Source organism: Harpegnathos saltator, unplaced genomic scaffold, assembly GCF_003227715.2.
Source record: "Harpegnathos saltator strain DR-91 unplaced genomic scaffold, Hsal_v8.6 scaffold80, whole genome shotgun sequence".
Taxonomy (NCBI): Eukaryota; Metazoa; Arthropoda; class Insecta; order Hymenoptera; family Formicidae; genus Harpegnathos; species Harpegnathos saltator.
In genome coordinates this window covers 979441-995482 of record NW_020230649.1, presented here as the reverse complement: position 1 = coordinate 995482, position 16042 = coordinate 979441, and the positions used below count along the sequence as shown (strand labels likewise).

Sequence of the window (16042 nt, the reverse complement as noted above, 5' to 3'; positions counted from 1 at the left end):
GCCTGAGCTAGTAGGGGAAAATCGCGCGGTCTAAGGCTCTCCAAGGGGATCGAACATAATCCGGGGGGGGGGAGAGGGGAAGGGGGAGAATTCTGCTGGCTCTCCCAGCAGAAGAAGAAAGCCTCCCGAGGGAATGCGGAAAGGTTTTCGAAAGACGGACGAGAAGACTGTTGAGGGCGAGCCGTTTTCCTTCGCCGCCACCGTGTGCAGCGCGAGAAAAAAAATTCGCGGACCGACTAACGAAGTTCGGCCGATTGAATCAGTACAAATCGTCCACGCTGTCGGAGCGTGCCTAACGTTCTCGCTCGGCGCACAAGAAAACCGATTAAAAATTTGCCAGATATTTAATTTCACGCCTGCTTTTTCAACGCTCGCGCCAACGCGCGCGTCACGGTGCCGCGAAGATCCGTACACCCCTATGCGTCTGCGCATGTGTGTGCGTATACACTCACGCACAAATACACATACACGTACACACAGTCGTGCGATTAGACATGCATGCACGCATGGCGAAGCTTACGGACGGTGCATTGTAATTCGTCGCGATGACTGCACATCCTGGTGTGTACTAGCCTGTGCAACAGGTGCGCGTCACCGAGCGCGATTACCCGCGTGTCAACGACAGTTAAAGCTCGCATGTGCACTGGATGTAACAGTATTTATCTGTATGGCTGCGCGCATATACGCATCTACGTAGGCACGAGCGAGCGAGTGAGCGAGAGCGACGCGTCTCTCTCGTTTCCTCCGCGAACGAATACCTCCGTCTTCCTCGCTCTGCCTTTCTTCTTCCCTCTACGTCTACCCCGTCGAGAGTAACGTCGCGCGTCTGAGATTCACCCATTGTCGATAGGACTAGCTGCGTATCAATCATGAATCTTTTCCTCTAGCGCAAACTCGTGAAAAGTGAAAAGTTTTTTATGCAAAAGCATATGGTAATCATTTTCACTTTTCACGAAAAGTTTCATGATTGAGATACCCTGAAGCTTAGCTGGAGCTTGTGAGATGGAGATCTCGCGACTGAACTTTAATCTCGTCGTCGTCGTCGGCGGGGAACAAGCTGGAAAACAGTCGATAACCGGTTTCTCTTGAACGTGACTTCTTCATTCGCCGGTTGTTCATCAGTTATTACCCGCCAAAGTCTAAACAATAAAAACCGACTGGTTTTCGGCCTCGTGAGACGAGCTCGTCCCGGAAAGCTTGCCCCGTTCGAGTTGCCGCACGAGGCGGATTGCGGATTTCCTTGCGATCTCCTCACTTGTTATCTCGCGTCTCCTCGCGATATACCTTCGCACGAGAGAGATATCCAACGCACCGTATCAAATGAGACAATCGATCCAGGAGGGACGCGGTCTTCAAAAGAGAGCTCGGTAGTTCGTGCTTATCGCTCGCAACGTCATCGCCTATCGAGTGCAACGGCCGGCTTGCGCCGGCCCTGCCGCGGCTCCCTTCGCGCCGCGTCCTGCGAATTTAACGCATTCCACGCGCGCAGTCCGGCGACAGTGCGATCCTCTTTTGGCGCGGCTAGCGGCTAAGCAGAATGAGACCGTGCGCCGCGCACCGCCAATTGCATAAAACGCGCGCGCGCGCGAGCGCGAAATGCACCGCGTCGGCATCGATCCAGCATGACCGGTGCTGACGTCCACCGCAGTCGAGAAACGCGCATTAGAATTCTAGCCCCGCCGTTAGCGAAGATCGCGCGCGCATGGACGAGGAATTGGAGAAAAAGTCGCGCATCGGAAATACGTAGTACGGCGATCGTTGCGTCGTTGCGCGGAAGATGAAAGCAAAGAATTCTCTCTCCATCGCTCTCTGTCTCACGTCCATCGACTCTCGTGCCTTGCAACGTATCGCTCTTTTTTCAACGGATTTCAGCGATTCAGGAAATCGCGCCGTCGCGTCGCGGCCTGCGCTTGAATAAAGTGGACGTTATAGATAGCGAAAAACACGGCCGGGAATATTTTCGCTCGCATTTTCGCGAAAAATCACCGCGGAGAATTTATCAGATCGAAGAGCGCGCTCTTCGATTGGCCGTCCAGATGCGCGCTTTCGTCGAATCTCTCTCTAGTCAGTGACTCCCGGTCGACCTGCGTCCTTCTATCCTCTCCCCACCGCTTCGCCACATACCGCGACGAGATTCTAATGCCGGCACGATCGCCTTGGCCGTCGTGGAGACCGCGGAGATCACTGACAGCGGGTCGCCGCTTGCTTGCTTGCTTGCTTGCTCGCTCGCTCGCTCGCCTGCTTACGCGCGCCGCGCTGCGTTGCGCAACTTTCGCGCGAAACCGAAGGTTCCTGCTCTAACGGACGGCGAGGAATTACGGTTGCCTAACCGGTACAAGCCGAATATAACGCACGAAACTCGTTAACATTCGCGATAAGAGCGCCGTATCGGCGCGGTGTTTCAAGGCCTCGATGACCATGAATCCGCGACAGGCTCGAGCCGAGATTGCGAGAGTCGACTCTACCGTCTGTCGTAACCGACCATCCGAGTTTACTGCCTCGCGAGGGAACACGCGAATGCCGAGAAAATTCTCGCTGGAAAATCGCGATCTTGCCAAAAGTATTGGTCGCCGTATTGGCCGGTTAAGAAGCGACAATGAGATGCAAGGCGAACGCGTTTGCCGGCAGGAAGCAGAATTTCATCAAATTCTAAGAATTTCTCTGTTTCCCCCTGTAGCAAGAATTTTCACCGAGAAGACGAGACTTTCAACAATGATAAGGACAGGCAATTGGAACTGATTCGTGTTCGATTAGTCGAAACAATCAGACAAGTATGGCTACCTGACGGTTTTACCGGTCGCGCAGCCTGCGCACGGAGGGAACTTGAAGCGGTAAGCAGACAAGTAGTTTTGTCCTTCGGCGTTACACGCAAAGTCGAGTGCACCGACAGACAGTGATGCTTCCGCATCTTCGCGCGCTCGCAAGGAATTTGCCGCGTCGGCGTCGGAGCGCGAGACGCATCGCTTATACGGGCATTGCAGTCTCCGGGTGGCGAGCATTGAAATCACCGCATCGACGAGTCGAGGCATCGAAGTCTCCGAACGGCACGATGTGTGTCGGGGCGCATCGGAACGTACGCACATGTCCGTTGAACGCCGTGCGCGGGTCCGAGTACGTACGACTACGTAATTTCATGATCCCGGCTACATGCGTGCGTGTGTACGTGCACACATACGTACGCGCGCATGAGCGCGACTAGTCCGGATTCCGTTTGATCGCCGACGCGGAAAATGCAAATAAGAATGATACGCACGCGTGACGACGATCTTTTACTCCTCTTCTTCTTCTCTTTTTCTAACGCAACGCCACTCCACTCTATGGAGAACCCTACATCGCAATTATCCCGACGCTGAAATCCCGCGCCGAGACGTACGAGAGCGGAGTATCGCGCCGATTCTTACGAATTTCATCGCGTTTTGTCGTAATCTTCACTTTCCGAGACGAAAATAGCATCGAATAAAATATTAAAAAAAACAGCATCCGAAAAAGAAGAATCATGAAAAACGAAAAGGCGGGAGATTGCCGGGTGTTATTTTCGGCAAGCCGTGAAATCCCACGGAAATCTTATCGCTTCGCAAGTTCCCTCTGTATGCGCGGCCAGTAAAACCGTCAGATAGGCTCGTTCGTTCGCTCGCGGAGAGGCGTGACACGCCGACGTTTAACGAGACGACGATCTACGCGCGAGTCGTTAAATTCGGGGGAAACCGAGAAATCACTTAATTAGCCAAATGAGAGTCAACACACGGCGAGGAGCGAACTTGCGGCAGAGACAAAAAGACCGAGCGCGCGTTTCGAAGTAACGCGAGTCGACTTGCATGCATCAAGCGCTGCAGGCGCGATAAAGATGAGATCGATGACAACGACCACGTCAACGACGATAATGATGATATGGGGACGCACATGGGCGCGCGCACGTAATTGTTTCCGCGTTATCATATATAAAAAAAAATATATATATATATACGCATATTTAATTAACATACATAATTAATGGGGATCAGCGGCGAGCGTGCACCGGCCACGGCGGGGAGGGACGCTCGAGTGCACCTGCGGTGATCGCCGGTGTAACAGGCCATCGACACCGTCTTTCGCGCATCATTCGTGAGCTCTCGTGAGCGCGGCATGCCCGACGCAAAAGGAGAATCAAAGGCAGGGAAGATGGGCAGAGAAAAGGAGGCGAACACAGGCGGACAGGTTCGGAAAGGGACGACAAGGTAAGGGGCGAGAGCGAGAGTAGAAAAAAAAAAGAGAAAGAAGAGAGAAAAGAAAAGAGGGGCAAAGGGGAAGAGGGAAGAAAAAGGGGCAAAGGGGAACGGGAGGAGGAGAAGAAGAAGAGAAGTCGCTGCGGTCACTTTCCTAAACCAGTTTTAGGACTACGCTCTCCCGCACGGTCTCTCCGCCTACTACTCACTATACCGTTGTAAAACTACCGTCCTGAATCGACCTCGACTAGACAACCGCCCCGAGCAGGACTAATAGCCCGGCGAAAAATCAGCCACGCGCGCATGCGTAATATTACGCAACTGTGCTGAAGACCGAGTTCATCTTCACGGCTTTACCGCCTGTCGACGCCGGACGAAAGGCTGCGCGTGTGAAGAAAGAGAGATGCTCGCTCGGGTTGGCTGATTTTCCGTAGTTTGAGGACACTCGACGGTAATGTGTGACGGAAAAGTTAGCGCAGTTCTCCTCTGTTCGATCGCATCTCTCTCGATTGTACTCCACTAACTATAATATATTCGCTGATCTCAAGCGAGTTTCGCGGCAACGGGAATGTTTCTGGGTCACGAGGTTGCGCCTGCCATTCAGTCGCGCGAGAGTTGAGACTTTTTTCCGCTCTTGCAAGAGCGACGTGCGATCGGGCGATTGCGCAACAGCACGTGCGTCTGGTGCAGCGATACGCAGGAAGCGAATAGTCGTCGGTCAAGAGCGGTCTCATAGGACAGGACAGGAAGAAGCCGAGAAAAATTTGCGAGATGTAGCTCGAAAAGAAGAAAAGTTCCATCGGCTCAATAGAATTTCCGCCCTTTAGAGAGAGAGAGAGAGAGAGAGAGAGAGAGAGGACAAAAAGCCGATATTCGTCGGGAGACTTCGACAACTTTCGATCGCTGGAACAAATTTTGCTCGAATGAATTCAACGGACACAGACCGCTTCTCATCAGACCGATTTCTCGCGCCAGACGAGACAGAAACTCGCTTGTACGAGCCGAATTTTCTTCGCTCCCGGCCGTGTTCGCCCGGCCATTCAAACTGGTGTCGTGTGTGCTCATGATGTGCGCAAGGCTGGGAAAAGCCGTGGAAGCAATCGTAATTACAATAGCCGTTACACAGCATCGAGCGTGCACCCGGATTTCAATACGACTTGGACACTTTTCTCCCGATATGGTCTCCGAACACAGCGGACGGCCCGGTCGGGAGAACCTGTTCCTGATTAATTCCCACAACTGAAGTTTTCTCATCGGAGCTTCGGCTGCGTTCCAGACCGCATCGAGAAAAAGAGCGCGTACGAGAGCTTCGATCCTTGCGTATTTTTCGTCTCGAGGTTCGTTCTTTCTTCCTTTTTTTGTCTTCCTTGGAGACGCAGCGAGGTCGGCCGACCTCGACAGAGACAGGGACACGGACAGCGAGAAGGAGAAAGAGAGCGAGAAATGCGAGCGACGCGACGAACGAATCGCGATTATGTACATTTATTCACGGCCGTTTACTCACTATACCGTTCTTCATCGGCAACGAGCTGACGCTCGCGGAAGGATGACCGTTGTTTCCGACGAAACCGTTCGTAAACGACGTAAACGTTATTATGCAACCGCGCGAGAGCGAGCGAGCGAGAGAGAGCGAGAGAGAGAGAGAGAGAGAGAGAGAGAGAGAGAGAGAGAGAGAGAGAAAGAGCGAGCGGAGGAACGTAAGGCAATCCATATAATTAACTGCACGTGGCGTGTGTACGGACACACGACGGACATGTACGCCGCCTATCAAAGGTCAGTCGTTACTCGACGCCCGCTGTCGCGCGATTGCGACGGCGCTCGTCGCCGGAGCTTTTTTCCTCGCGATGCTGTAACTGCGTCGCTGCCGTCGATTATGTCAAGCCATGTGACGAAGGAAGCGCCCGGTGCGACAATGACTCATTAAACGAGCGATTTCATTACGGTAAAAAGAGAAGATAGCACGTCGCGCCTCCCCTCTTTTTCTCTCTCGCGCGCGCAAGTGTCGCGCAAGTTGGATTCTGGTAGCGAGATTGTCTTCGCTCGATTTTCCCGCTCGATTCCCGAAGAACGCTTTGTAATCCTCATGATCTCGGCAATCCCTGCTTACAACCGAGAGGATTAATGAAGTAGAGATGTGCGTGCGTGCGTGCGTGCGTGCGTTCAGTTTCACTCGAGACGCGTGCGTATCGTTCTCGATCGAGTTGACTTAACTCATTTCACTTTGAGAACCGAGTCGATTTTTACTTCAGTGCGTTACGAATTAATTAGTATCGCTAAACGGCGCAAAGAGCAAGAAAATAATGTTATACCGCGGTTTTTCACGGACATCGCCGTCGCCACCGCCGCCGCCGCCGCTGCTGCACGAGATTCCACGAGTCATATAATAAAAGAGGTCGTTGCCTGTTGAATTCGCGAGGTCTCCAATGCGACGAGCCGCGAACAGCATAACGCCTATATAAGCGGACAATTAGCATAATGAGCGCATTAACGATTCATGAAAGCAAGAAGCAACCGCGACGCGACGATAATTCCTTCGCCGGCCGGCCGGCCGATCGAGTTGCTGCTTGTCCGAATTGCAATCGCACCTGTAGCCCGAACGAATATAGTTGCACCTGCAGCAGTAGAACTGTAACATTTTGGGTCGCTTTTTCTTTCTTTCTTTCTTTCTTTCCTTCTTTCCTTCTCTCTCGGTTCCCCTCTGTCACTCACTCACTCACTCACTCACTCTCTCTCTCTCTCTCTCTCTCTCTCTCTCTCTCTCTCTCTCTCTCTCTCTCTCTCTCTCTCTCTCTCTCTCTTCCCTCCTCGCTCGTACCCTTCTTTTTTCACCCCCGTTCCTTTCGGTGCGTTTCCTCCTTTTTTCCCTCCCTTTAATCTGCCACTCGGCGTCGACCGTAAAGAGAGCAGCAGCCGACTTTTCGAGAGGAGAGTGAGTGAGCGCGGAGAATGAACGAGCCGTTCTGCCCGGTCGCGGTCGGGGAGTTACCGACGAGATGCGTCGCGAATTAAACTGTCGCGAGATTCGTATCTCAATGCCGCACGCGACTGCCTGCGCGTACCGGCCACATAATCGGCCGATAATCGCCGTGCCAAATTGCTAGGTGCGCGGCACCGAAAAGATAAAGATAATTGTCTCATGTCTCATTAATCCGGCGATGATACGCGCTTTTGAGCGCCATATTCGCGCGGGAATACTTCGCCGCGATTTAACATGCGTACACGTACGTACGACGTATAGAAGAGAACGTGTGGGCAGCCGAGGCTCAAGGAACGAGACAGCTGACCGATTGCATTCGAGAACCCGAATGTAAAGGAACGTTAAAACTAACGTGTGTGAAATGTGAGACGCGCTGAAATTCTCGACTGCGATCGGCCGCTCAGACGCACAAAAATATCTACTGCGTTCAAGTAAACGTTATTTGTTCCGAGTATCTCCCAAGTTTACGCGAATTTCTCGTCATGAGTTCGTCAGAAGCGTCATAATTCACTCAAAATACATTCGAGCTTCTAGGAAGTTCGACACTTCAATCGAGGATATCAAATCACAGCAATGCGGTGAAATTGGAACAAAAATTCGGGGGGGTTCGCATTTTTCCTACATAGAATATAAATTTTGTAATATTCTTGAAGAGAGAATATATATTCTTCTTCTATGAACATGGTAATGAGCTCACTGTGAGGAGAATATTCTTTATTGAAGATAATCATTGTTTAAAGGGAAAAAAAACGTAAACTGGCTATAATCGCTTCTCTCAACTGTAAAACGATACTTTTCTCTGTAAACGTTTCTCTGTGTAGACGCGATGAAGAAATCTTAACTCGAGAAATCTTAAGAAATCCTAAGCGCATGAAATAGCGATAATTACATCGCGATAATGAACTCGACAATTGGACTCTCGTTGTCTCTGCGCGGAGTCGCAGCGGCGTTCGTAAAGAAGTCTCTACGTTTTCCACGCGTCATTTTCCATTAACCGCAACTTAGGAGTGACCGCGTGTCACTGCTTTTTGACATTTCCTTGAAATTTGAGTCGACCTCGCAAAGACGAGCAAAGGCTCCGATGATAAAAGCGGGAAGAACACGCGGTCATGTTTCTGAAGAAAACGTCTTTCTGCAGCCGATGCTGACTTTTCAATTCAAAGCCCGAAAAGCCGAAACGTATTCTAAGCAGACATAGATCGCTTATTAATACACAATTTGCAGGCCAAGCATTATCTAATATAGAAGTCGAAACAATTTAATACGGCTTGTTTCATTTCAAATCAATTGCTTCATACAGCTTTCACATCGTAGCGTCGTTTTAGGATTTATCGGATATTTATCGCTCTCCTGCCTTTATGTATTCGATAAATCTGGAGTAGATTCGACTTCAAAGCGGTGACAACATTTGCGTTTGTTTGTCTCGTGAATATGTCGGAAAAAAAGGGAATGCGCGACCAGAGAAGTGTTTACGAAAGGAAAACACGACCTACATCGACCGTTGGATGGCTCAAGGACGCATCGAAACCTGAGGAAACCTCGTGAAAAATATATATCTCATCACACCTAGCATAATTCCAAGCCGAGAGACAAATATTAAGCCGAGCCTATATCGGGCCAAAATTCGCAGTGCGATGTTCGATCTTAAAGTATCATACCTCGAGAAACGAGACAGGTATTGGGGTCAATCCCAACACGAGCAAATAATTATTCCATGCTCATTCACTGACGCGTTAAAAAATGTTTAAAAAACGGCACGCTGACCGATATTTCCGCCGATGAAAAGTCTATTTCGAATCGATTAAAGAATTTGTCATTTACAAAAACGTCAACAATCTGAGGCCAGAAGCAAGAGAGAAAGAAAGAGGGGAGGAGGGGAGGCAGAGAGAAAGAGACGAGTGGTCTTTAATTCAGCCAACCAATATTGCTAGTTCAGTAACTGATACATAATTTCCACTCTTGTATTTCGAAATAAAAAGCAGAGTAAAAAATGAATCTCATCAATCGACACGTGTGGCTGTGAGATACGAATCTCGAGTGCGTGTCAACAAGAATTGATGAATGTCAGAGATGAACGCGCGATCTAGCGATCCTTATCAGAGGTCTCTCTCCCTCTCTCTCTCTCTCTCCCTCCCTCTCTCTCTCTCTCTCTCTCTCTCCCTCCTTCTCTCTTTCGATCTCTCTGTCTCGTTAGGACTTACATTGTTCCTTGGTGACGATGAGACTGAGTGGCTCCGAGCTGCCTAACGGGCTGTCCTTGCCGCCGCCGTGTAACGCGCCCTTGCCGGGGTGCGACGACTCGCCGAGCAGCCGCTGTTGCTGCGCGTGCAGCCGGTTCTTGATGAGAAAGATCTTCGGCATCCTGACGGTCCTGCGCACAGAGCTGTCATTTACCTATGCACACACTCGCGGCACGTCAGGCGCGCACAACAGTCCCGTTGCCGTGGTGATCGCACAGAATCCCGCAGAGGAGCGCACTACCAAATCCATTTGCGTTCACGTCGTCGGCGGGCTGATTCACCATCACCTGTCCTTGCTCCACGTGACGCGCGTGGCCACTCGCGGTCGAGCATTCACCGAGGACCGGCGGCCGACGACACGATGACAATGTCAAACGCGGCCTCGTGTCAAGGTGAAGTTGCCGACGCGCGGTTTATACGACACGCCCGTGACGGCTCCACTGTCCATCCGAGGTCCAGGGAACAGCCCCGAAGTCCCCGGGGTCCAGGCTGGCCTGTTTACACTGAACTCGAGACCGTGGTAATTAGGTACTCGCGGTTGTCAATAATTACACGCGGTAAGTCACATCGGCACGGTCGCGGCGTCATGTATCTCTCCTCTCTCCCTCCCCCCCTCTCTCTCTCTCTCTCTCTCTTGCTCCCGCTGTGTCCCTCTCTCCTCACTTCCTCCGTCCGTGCTCGGATTTACAGTTATCCTGTGTGCGGCTCTCGACTGTTCACCGTCACACACCGGAGCAACCTCCACCGTAAGGCCTCTTACAAGGTACTGAAGCTCCGTTGACTCTGGCTGGGTCCGTAGCCTCGGCCGCCTGTGCTTTCCTCTCTTCTCCGCGCACCGCCGCTCCTCTGTCCCACTCTTCAACCACCACCTACCTACCTACCTACCGTCGTCGAACGTCGAAGCGCGCGAACCCCGTTGACAGTCTTTCTCGTTCCCCACCAGCCTGACCGACCGACCGGCCCCTCATCTTCCCACCATTGGGCCTCAGGAGCCAGCCAGCGGGACTGTTTGGTTGCTTCAGCAACGCGCGGGCCTGAACGCTACTCTTCGTTGCTGGAAACCGCTTCTGACGCATGCGCGTAACGGAGCATCGTACGTGTGCGCCTTTGAGCCTTCCTTCCTTCGCTCGTCCAGCTCCCCGTTTTCTTTCTCGTTAGAGGATCGTATTGTTTTTTCTTTCTCTCTTTCTTTCCTCTCCATTCGTCGTCGTCGCCGTCGTCGTCGTCGTCGTCGTCGTCGTTGTCGTCTTCTTCTTCTTCCTCTTCTTCTTCTTTTGCTTCTTCTCCTTCTCTTTCTCCTCTCCCCTTATTCTCCTCCTCGTTCTTGTTTTTGTTGTTGTTGTTATTTTTTTCTTCTTCTTCTTCCAGGGGAACTAGTTGTTCTCCATCGCCAGTTATACCTCCTGATCGAATTAGCGTTTTACTGTTGAACGCATTTCCGGGTAGGGAACTCTCTCTCTCCCTCTCTCCCCTCCTGCCCTTCTCTTTCTCTTTGTCTCTTTCTCTCGGTCTTTCACTCTTCCCCTCTTCCATCCCCATCCGTTCTTTCGGATTCTTGCGACGAGTCGAGCGAACACAGATTTTTCCGTCGCACACTTTCCGATTCACACTGCTCCAGCGTCCGCGTTGCGTCACATCGCATAACGTAGAGGTGCAATCATCCCTGCAGCGAACACATATCGGCCCGTGTCATAAATTATCCCGAGAGGAAAAACTGAAGCTGAAATTTCTCGTGGAAGCGACAAAATTCCTCGAGATTCCTCGTACGCGTATTTCAATCTAGAACAAGCAACGCGACATTGAATTATGCCCACACGGGCCTCACACGGCACGAATTATCTCTCCCTCGATCTCGAAGATTTCCAAAATATTTTTCCAGAACAAGAACATTTACGACCGTCCCATAGACGGGCGCGGGGAGGAGCATCCACGAGATGGAAATCTCAGAGAGGGAGATTTTCCCTTCACGATTTCCGGGTGACTTTAATGCATAGATACAGCTGCGATAACACGGAGTAGAATCGATAAGAGGCGACGTGCGAACGCGGTTGTAACGAGAGCTTACGCGTGATAATCGTAACAAAACGCACACTTTGGACTATTCGCGAAGACAGAGGAATCTCTGAGGACAGTCTGATCTCTGAAGAAGAAGGGAGAGAAGAGAAAACGAAAGAGAACGCGGAGAAAGATGCGTTGAAGATAAGATCGTAGGAAAGGAGGGGAGGAGGGATCGTAGCGCAATTGGAAGAAAGCGAAATCTTAAAATCGAAATCCATCGATACGTTGAGAAAAAAGTATTTGGTGTTTATAACTATAAACGCGCATAGTTAAAAAATTATGCGAATCGCTGCTAGTTTTTTGTCAGAGCAACGAAATACATAAAGCCAATACGCCGGAAATTATTACGATTTTAGCGAGACTAAACATTTTTTCTTCCAGTATACGTGTGAGAGTTCAAGATCGAAATGAATTAAAATTTACTCACTTGTTCTTTTTGTCCATTTAATCGCTGATGATCACGCGATCACGCGGACATTGTTAAATAACAACAAATGCACCGCGGAGCGCTTGCAGTGACGGACGCGTCGCGTTCGGCCGCGGTCGTTTATCTTTCGGCCCACGAGGAGGGCGTAGGGCAGGTAGAATGGAGCGAAAGCCGTCCTGAAGAAGAGATCAGCGCTTTATTTATCGTTCGGAGATTTCTCCGTCTGACGGTCATGCATAAAACATTTTCTTCGCGCGTGTGCACCGCGCCAACACGAGGCCTCGGTCAATTTAAATGAGACCTTGCGCTATTCTGAATTATAAACTTGAGTCCCGAGTCGTAATGAAGAGGATCGTTCTTCAGCCTGACTCTCCGCCGAGAGCCCGCGTATTGTCCGCGCTCATTATTTCCGTAATCTCGTTGGAACCAGTCATTCCTCTCGTTGTTCAAGTAAATTTTCCATCAACGGTCAAACATAAATTTAATGTCGTACACTTTGCAGTATATTCGTGCTATAAATTCTCTGAGACATTACATTCAAGCAATGAACCTCTGCAATGTGAATACTCGAAGATTTGAGCATCGAACGTCTGAAAAATCGTAGAATTTCAACTCGGGAATGCGTGCAATCGAATAAGCACAATATTGCTTCTTTCTTTCTATTTCTTCTCAAGTCTTCTCTCTCAAGTGCTTGCTTGAAATTTATCTCTGCCTCAAAGAACCTCAAGACTTCTAAGCCGAATCATCCCAAGTTTCAAAACTTTAGCTCCAACGTCAGAACGTTCACAGTTTATGCGGCTAATCCGCGGCGTTGCTTAACACGCGTCATGGGCGCTCGACGACGCTTGAATTGACGCGATTGGTTGAATCATCGAATCCCTAATAACGAGATAATTCGTCGCGGGTTCGCGGCCGCCATGATCCATGACATTGAGCAGAAAAACTCTGACGACTCTAAACGGTGCGCGGTCAGGAACGACAGCGCGTATAAAATGAATTATGTAAGATTGGCTTCGTGCATGCATTTCTTAAATACCTCTTGCCACGCTCAGCGCACACTCCCGCACGATTGATTCGTATTCCAGCCGGCACGGCGTGCTGCATGTGTCTATTATGTAAAAAGAGGAAGACGACGAGAAAAAAAAAGAAAAAAGCCGCGATAGGATTGCATCCGCGCCCGTGTATTTCCCCCAGAGCGTTCTGCGAATTATTAATTGCCGACGCTTCCAAGTTACCTTCTTTCGTTTTTTTCGTCACAGGCCGATACGCTCGCAATTACGATTAAGGTCGCGTTTGACGTGCGAAATTCAGATATCAAGCGCCGATCGCGTCTGCTGGACACGCGAGCGCAGACGCGCGTGAATCTGAAGAAGAAGAAGAAGAAGACGAAGACGAAGACGAAGACGAAGAAGAAGAAGAAGAAGAAGAGTAATTCTCAGCTCCGAGAAACCGAAGGCGAGCCCACTTTCTCTTTTTCAAATGTCCCCTCGACCCGGCCGCGTCGACTATCGTGTGTAACCGCCTTGCCCTCCGTCTACCTCGTCCGACCCCATCCTGTTTCGTTTTCGAAACGGGAACGCGATCGGTCGAGATCAAATCCAGCGAGATCGCCGCTTTATCGGGTCGCTTCGAGCGAGCATCCTCCGGAGAAGACGCGTTCTCGCTGGAGAGACGCACCGCGGACGCTGAATAGCAGATTCTACCGCGTATGCGGACAATCGAGCGAATTACTCGCACGCGGATTACCCGTCCGCCTGGCCGTTACTCGCGTCAGGATTCTCACCTGGAGCGTCAACACGCTGATTCGTCACGGTGACATTAGACTATGCGGTGTTCCGACATCACTGTCGAATCAATGCACTTTTTAGCACGCTGATTGATTGTATTTACTGCAAAGAAACTTCACGAGTTTGTGCAAACAATGTAGGTCCAGTAAAATTGAAAAAAAGAATTTATGAAAATTCACTTATACAAGGGAGAAAAAATACTGCCAAGTTGTAAAAGTTGCAAATTTTGGACGACGACGCCGTAATTGGATGAATTTTCTTGATTCGACAGCGATGTTACGGAAACTGCACGCAGCGGATTTTTCCGGCGGATATCGTCATTCGTGTATTTTCGCGGCGGTACGGGAAACTGTTTTACACGCGACATAAATTTTCATCTCGTGAGATGCAAAAAACAAACCATCAACTAATTTTTCCAACGCAATAAAAATTTGCCCTTCGCTATGAACACGCCCAATCACGGTAGTGTTATTCGAGGAAAATTTGCCCCGTGCAACACTCGACTTATTCGTTTAAACGACGCCTATGACGCGTATCGGCCTCAGTAAGTAGGTGGCAGCGTTCTATTGGCTTCGTTGACGCAACAGCGTTTCTCTCGCGTGTAATCGTTAATTAACAGTTGATCACAGCTGGCGTATAGAGAGACGACAGGACTCTTGCCGCGTACCAACGTCGAGCGGAAGACGCGAGTCCGGTTCCGATCGGAACGCGAGGAACTCGTCGCAGACGAGCGCGCGTGTGCGCTTTGTCCACCGATGACGGAAAGGCGAAAGGTGAGATTCGCGGGCTGAGCGCGATAAACCGCGCGAGTCGCAGAGTTTTGCAGTCACCGACCACTCCGCGATGCTGTCACGCGCAGGTAACAGCGTCAGAGGAGCCGCGACGAGAGGAGAGGAGAGCAGGCGAGGCGAGGCGAGGCGAGGCGAGGCGAGGCGAGGCGAGGCGAGACGAGGTCTCCGTTTCTATCCGCCCATACGCGGCTTGTGAAACCGTATGTCGTGCGCGTCGGCAGCCGCCGCTACTACTTGGTCGTGGTCGTGATCGTAATCAAGAGTCAAAGTCAAAGTCAAGGCCGGGATCGAGGCGAGGAGAGAAGCACTTATGCAACGCCGCGTTCGCCTGCAGTCGCGACGCGCAAACCTCCGCCGCGGCGGCGGCGGCGGCCAGGTGAGGCGGCGGATCGATGAGGGAGGGGAGGGAAAGGGAGGATTTGTTGCAGCTCGTTGACGAGCTGTGCAACTAAACGGGTATGGATAGCAACTGTTACACGTCTTGCTTCCTCTCTCTCTCCCTCTTTTGAGGAAGAGTGTGGAAATCGCGGCGACTGCCGATGCCACGCGTAGCGTGAGTTTCGCACGCGGTACCGTTCGTTGGCGATAAATTCGGCTGCAACAACTGTGTGCAACGAGACATCGGAGGAGATAAAAGTAGCGGTCCTTCGGAGCCGCCGACGTGATCGTGCGCGGTTAATTAACAATGCGAAATTTATTTGTCCGCGCGGTATTTATTTCGTCGTTTTACCGGCGATTTTATTCGGGACGAACCGTCTCTTCGTATTGACCCTCGTTCTCCGTCTCCCTCGTTCTGCCTCTCTCTCTCTCTCTCTCTCTCTCTCTCTCTCTCTCTCTCTCTCTCTCTCTCTCTCTCTTTGTTTTTCTTCGGGAAAATTTTCTTATTTTACTACGGGATATAAAAGCACATATACACCTGATAAAACGAGGCGCGTAGGGGCACGCGCGCACCATCTATTGTTCGGGAATGAAAGTAATAAAGGCGCGCACAGGTAAGCGCTCTTTCTCTCCGCCTATTTCACCCCCTTTCGTCGAGAAACTCGTGGGGAGGCTACCTGCAGGCCGGCAGGTTCGCCCGGCGGGAATACCTGAAGACATTAGGTCTCGATTGTTGTCACCGGGGTCGGGATTGGAACGTGGGGTGATTGTGAACATCTATTCATCCCGGTGTGCCAACGCGAGCCCAACTCGAAGACAAACTATATGCACTCGGAGAATAAAGTGTTTATAGTATTTTTTGTATATATAATCGCATAATAAAGGTACAGTCAAAAGAGAGACATTCTTGTGCGGTGTCACTGTAATAACAATGCAGTGATTGTTGTGTCGAGCTGAGACGGAAACGTGACTCTTCCTTTGGACGCGTTCGTGCTTTCTGAAATATTTTAGCAACCATCGATCTGCCGATGCTGAAGAATCCGTGCGGCTGACACGGTGCCTCTAATATGATCGTACGATTTGCATATATTTTGCTTCGCTCGACGATGCAGTTACTCTGAAGTTTTCGTGATTCTTGCCGCGTCATTTCTCCGGAACGGCAAGAAATCGCACTCACGCGAT

General features: G+C 50.7%; 2 protein-coding genes across 2 annotated transcripts in view; both read right to left on the bottom strand.

Moving 5' to 3' along the window:
• The window catches only part of LOC105182594 (transcriptional regulator ovo), a 33194-nt gene extending 22589 nt beyond the window's left edge, over positions 1–10605 (bottom strand). The window contains exon 1 of the mRNA XM_025306820.1: positions 9381–10605. Within this exon, the coding sequence (XP_025162605.1) occupies positions 9381–9540 (160 nt within the window). The 5' untranslated portion in view covers positions 9541–10605. The remainder of the gene's footprint in view (positions 1–9380) is intronic.
• LOC112590424 (cilia- and flagella-associated protein 251-like) lies at positions 10428–11969 on the bottom strand. The gene is made up of 2 exons (XM_025306817.1): positions 11905–11969; positions 10428–11082 (listed from the first exon to the last, which is right to left on the bottom strand). Exons 1-2 carry the CDS (start codon positions 11919–11921, stop codon positions 10461–10463), a joined length of 639 nt encoding a protein of 212 aa, XP_025162602.1. The 5' UTR covers positions 11922–11969; the 3' UTR covers positions 10428–10460.
• Positions 11970–16042: the final 4073 nt, after the last annotated feature.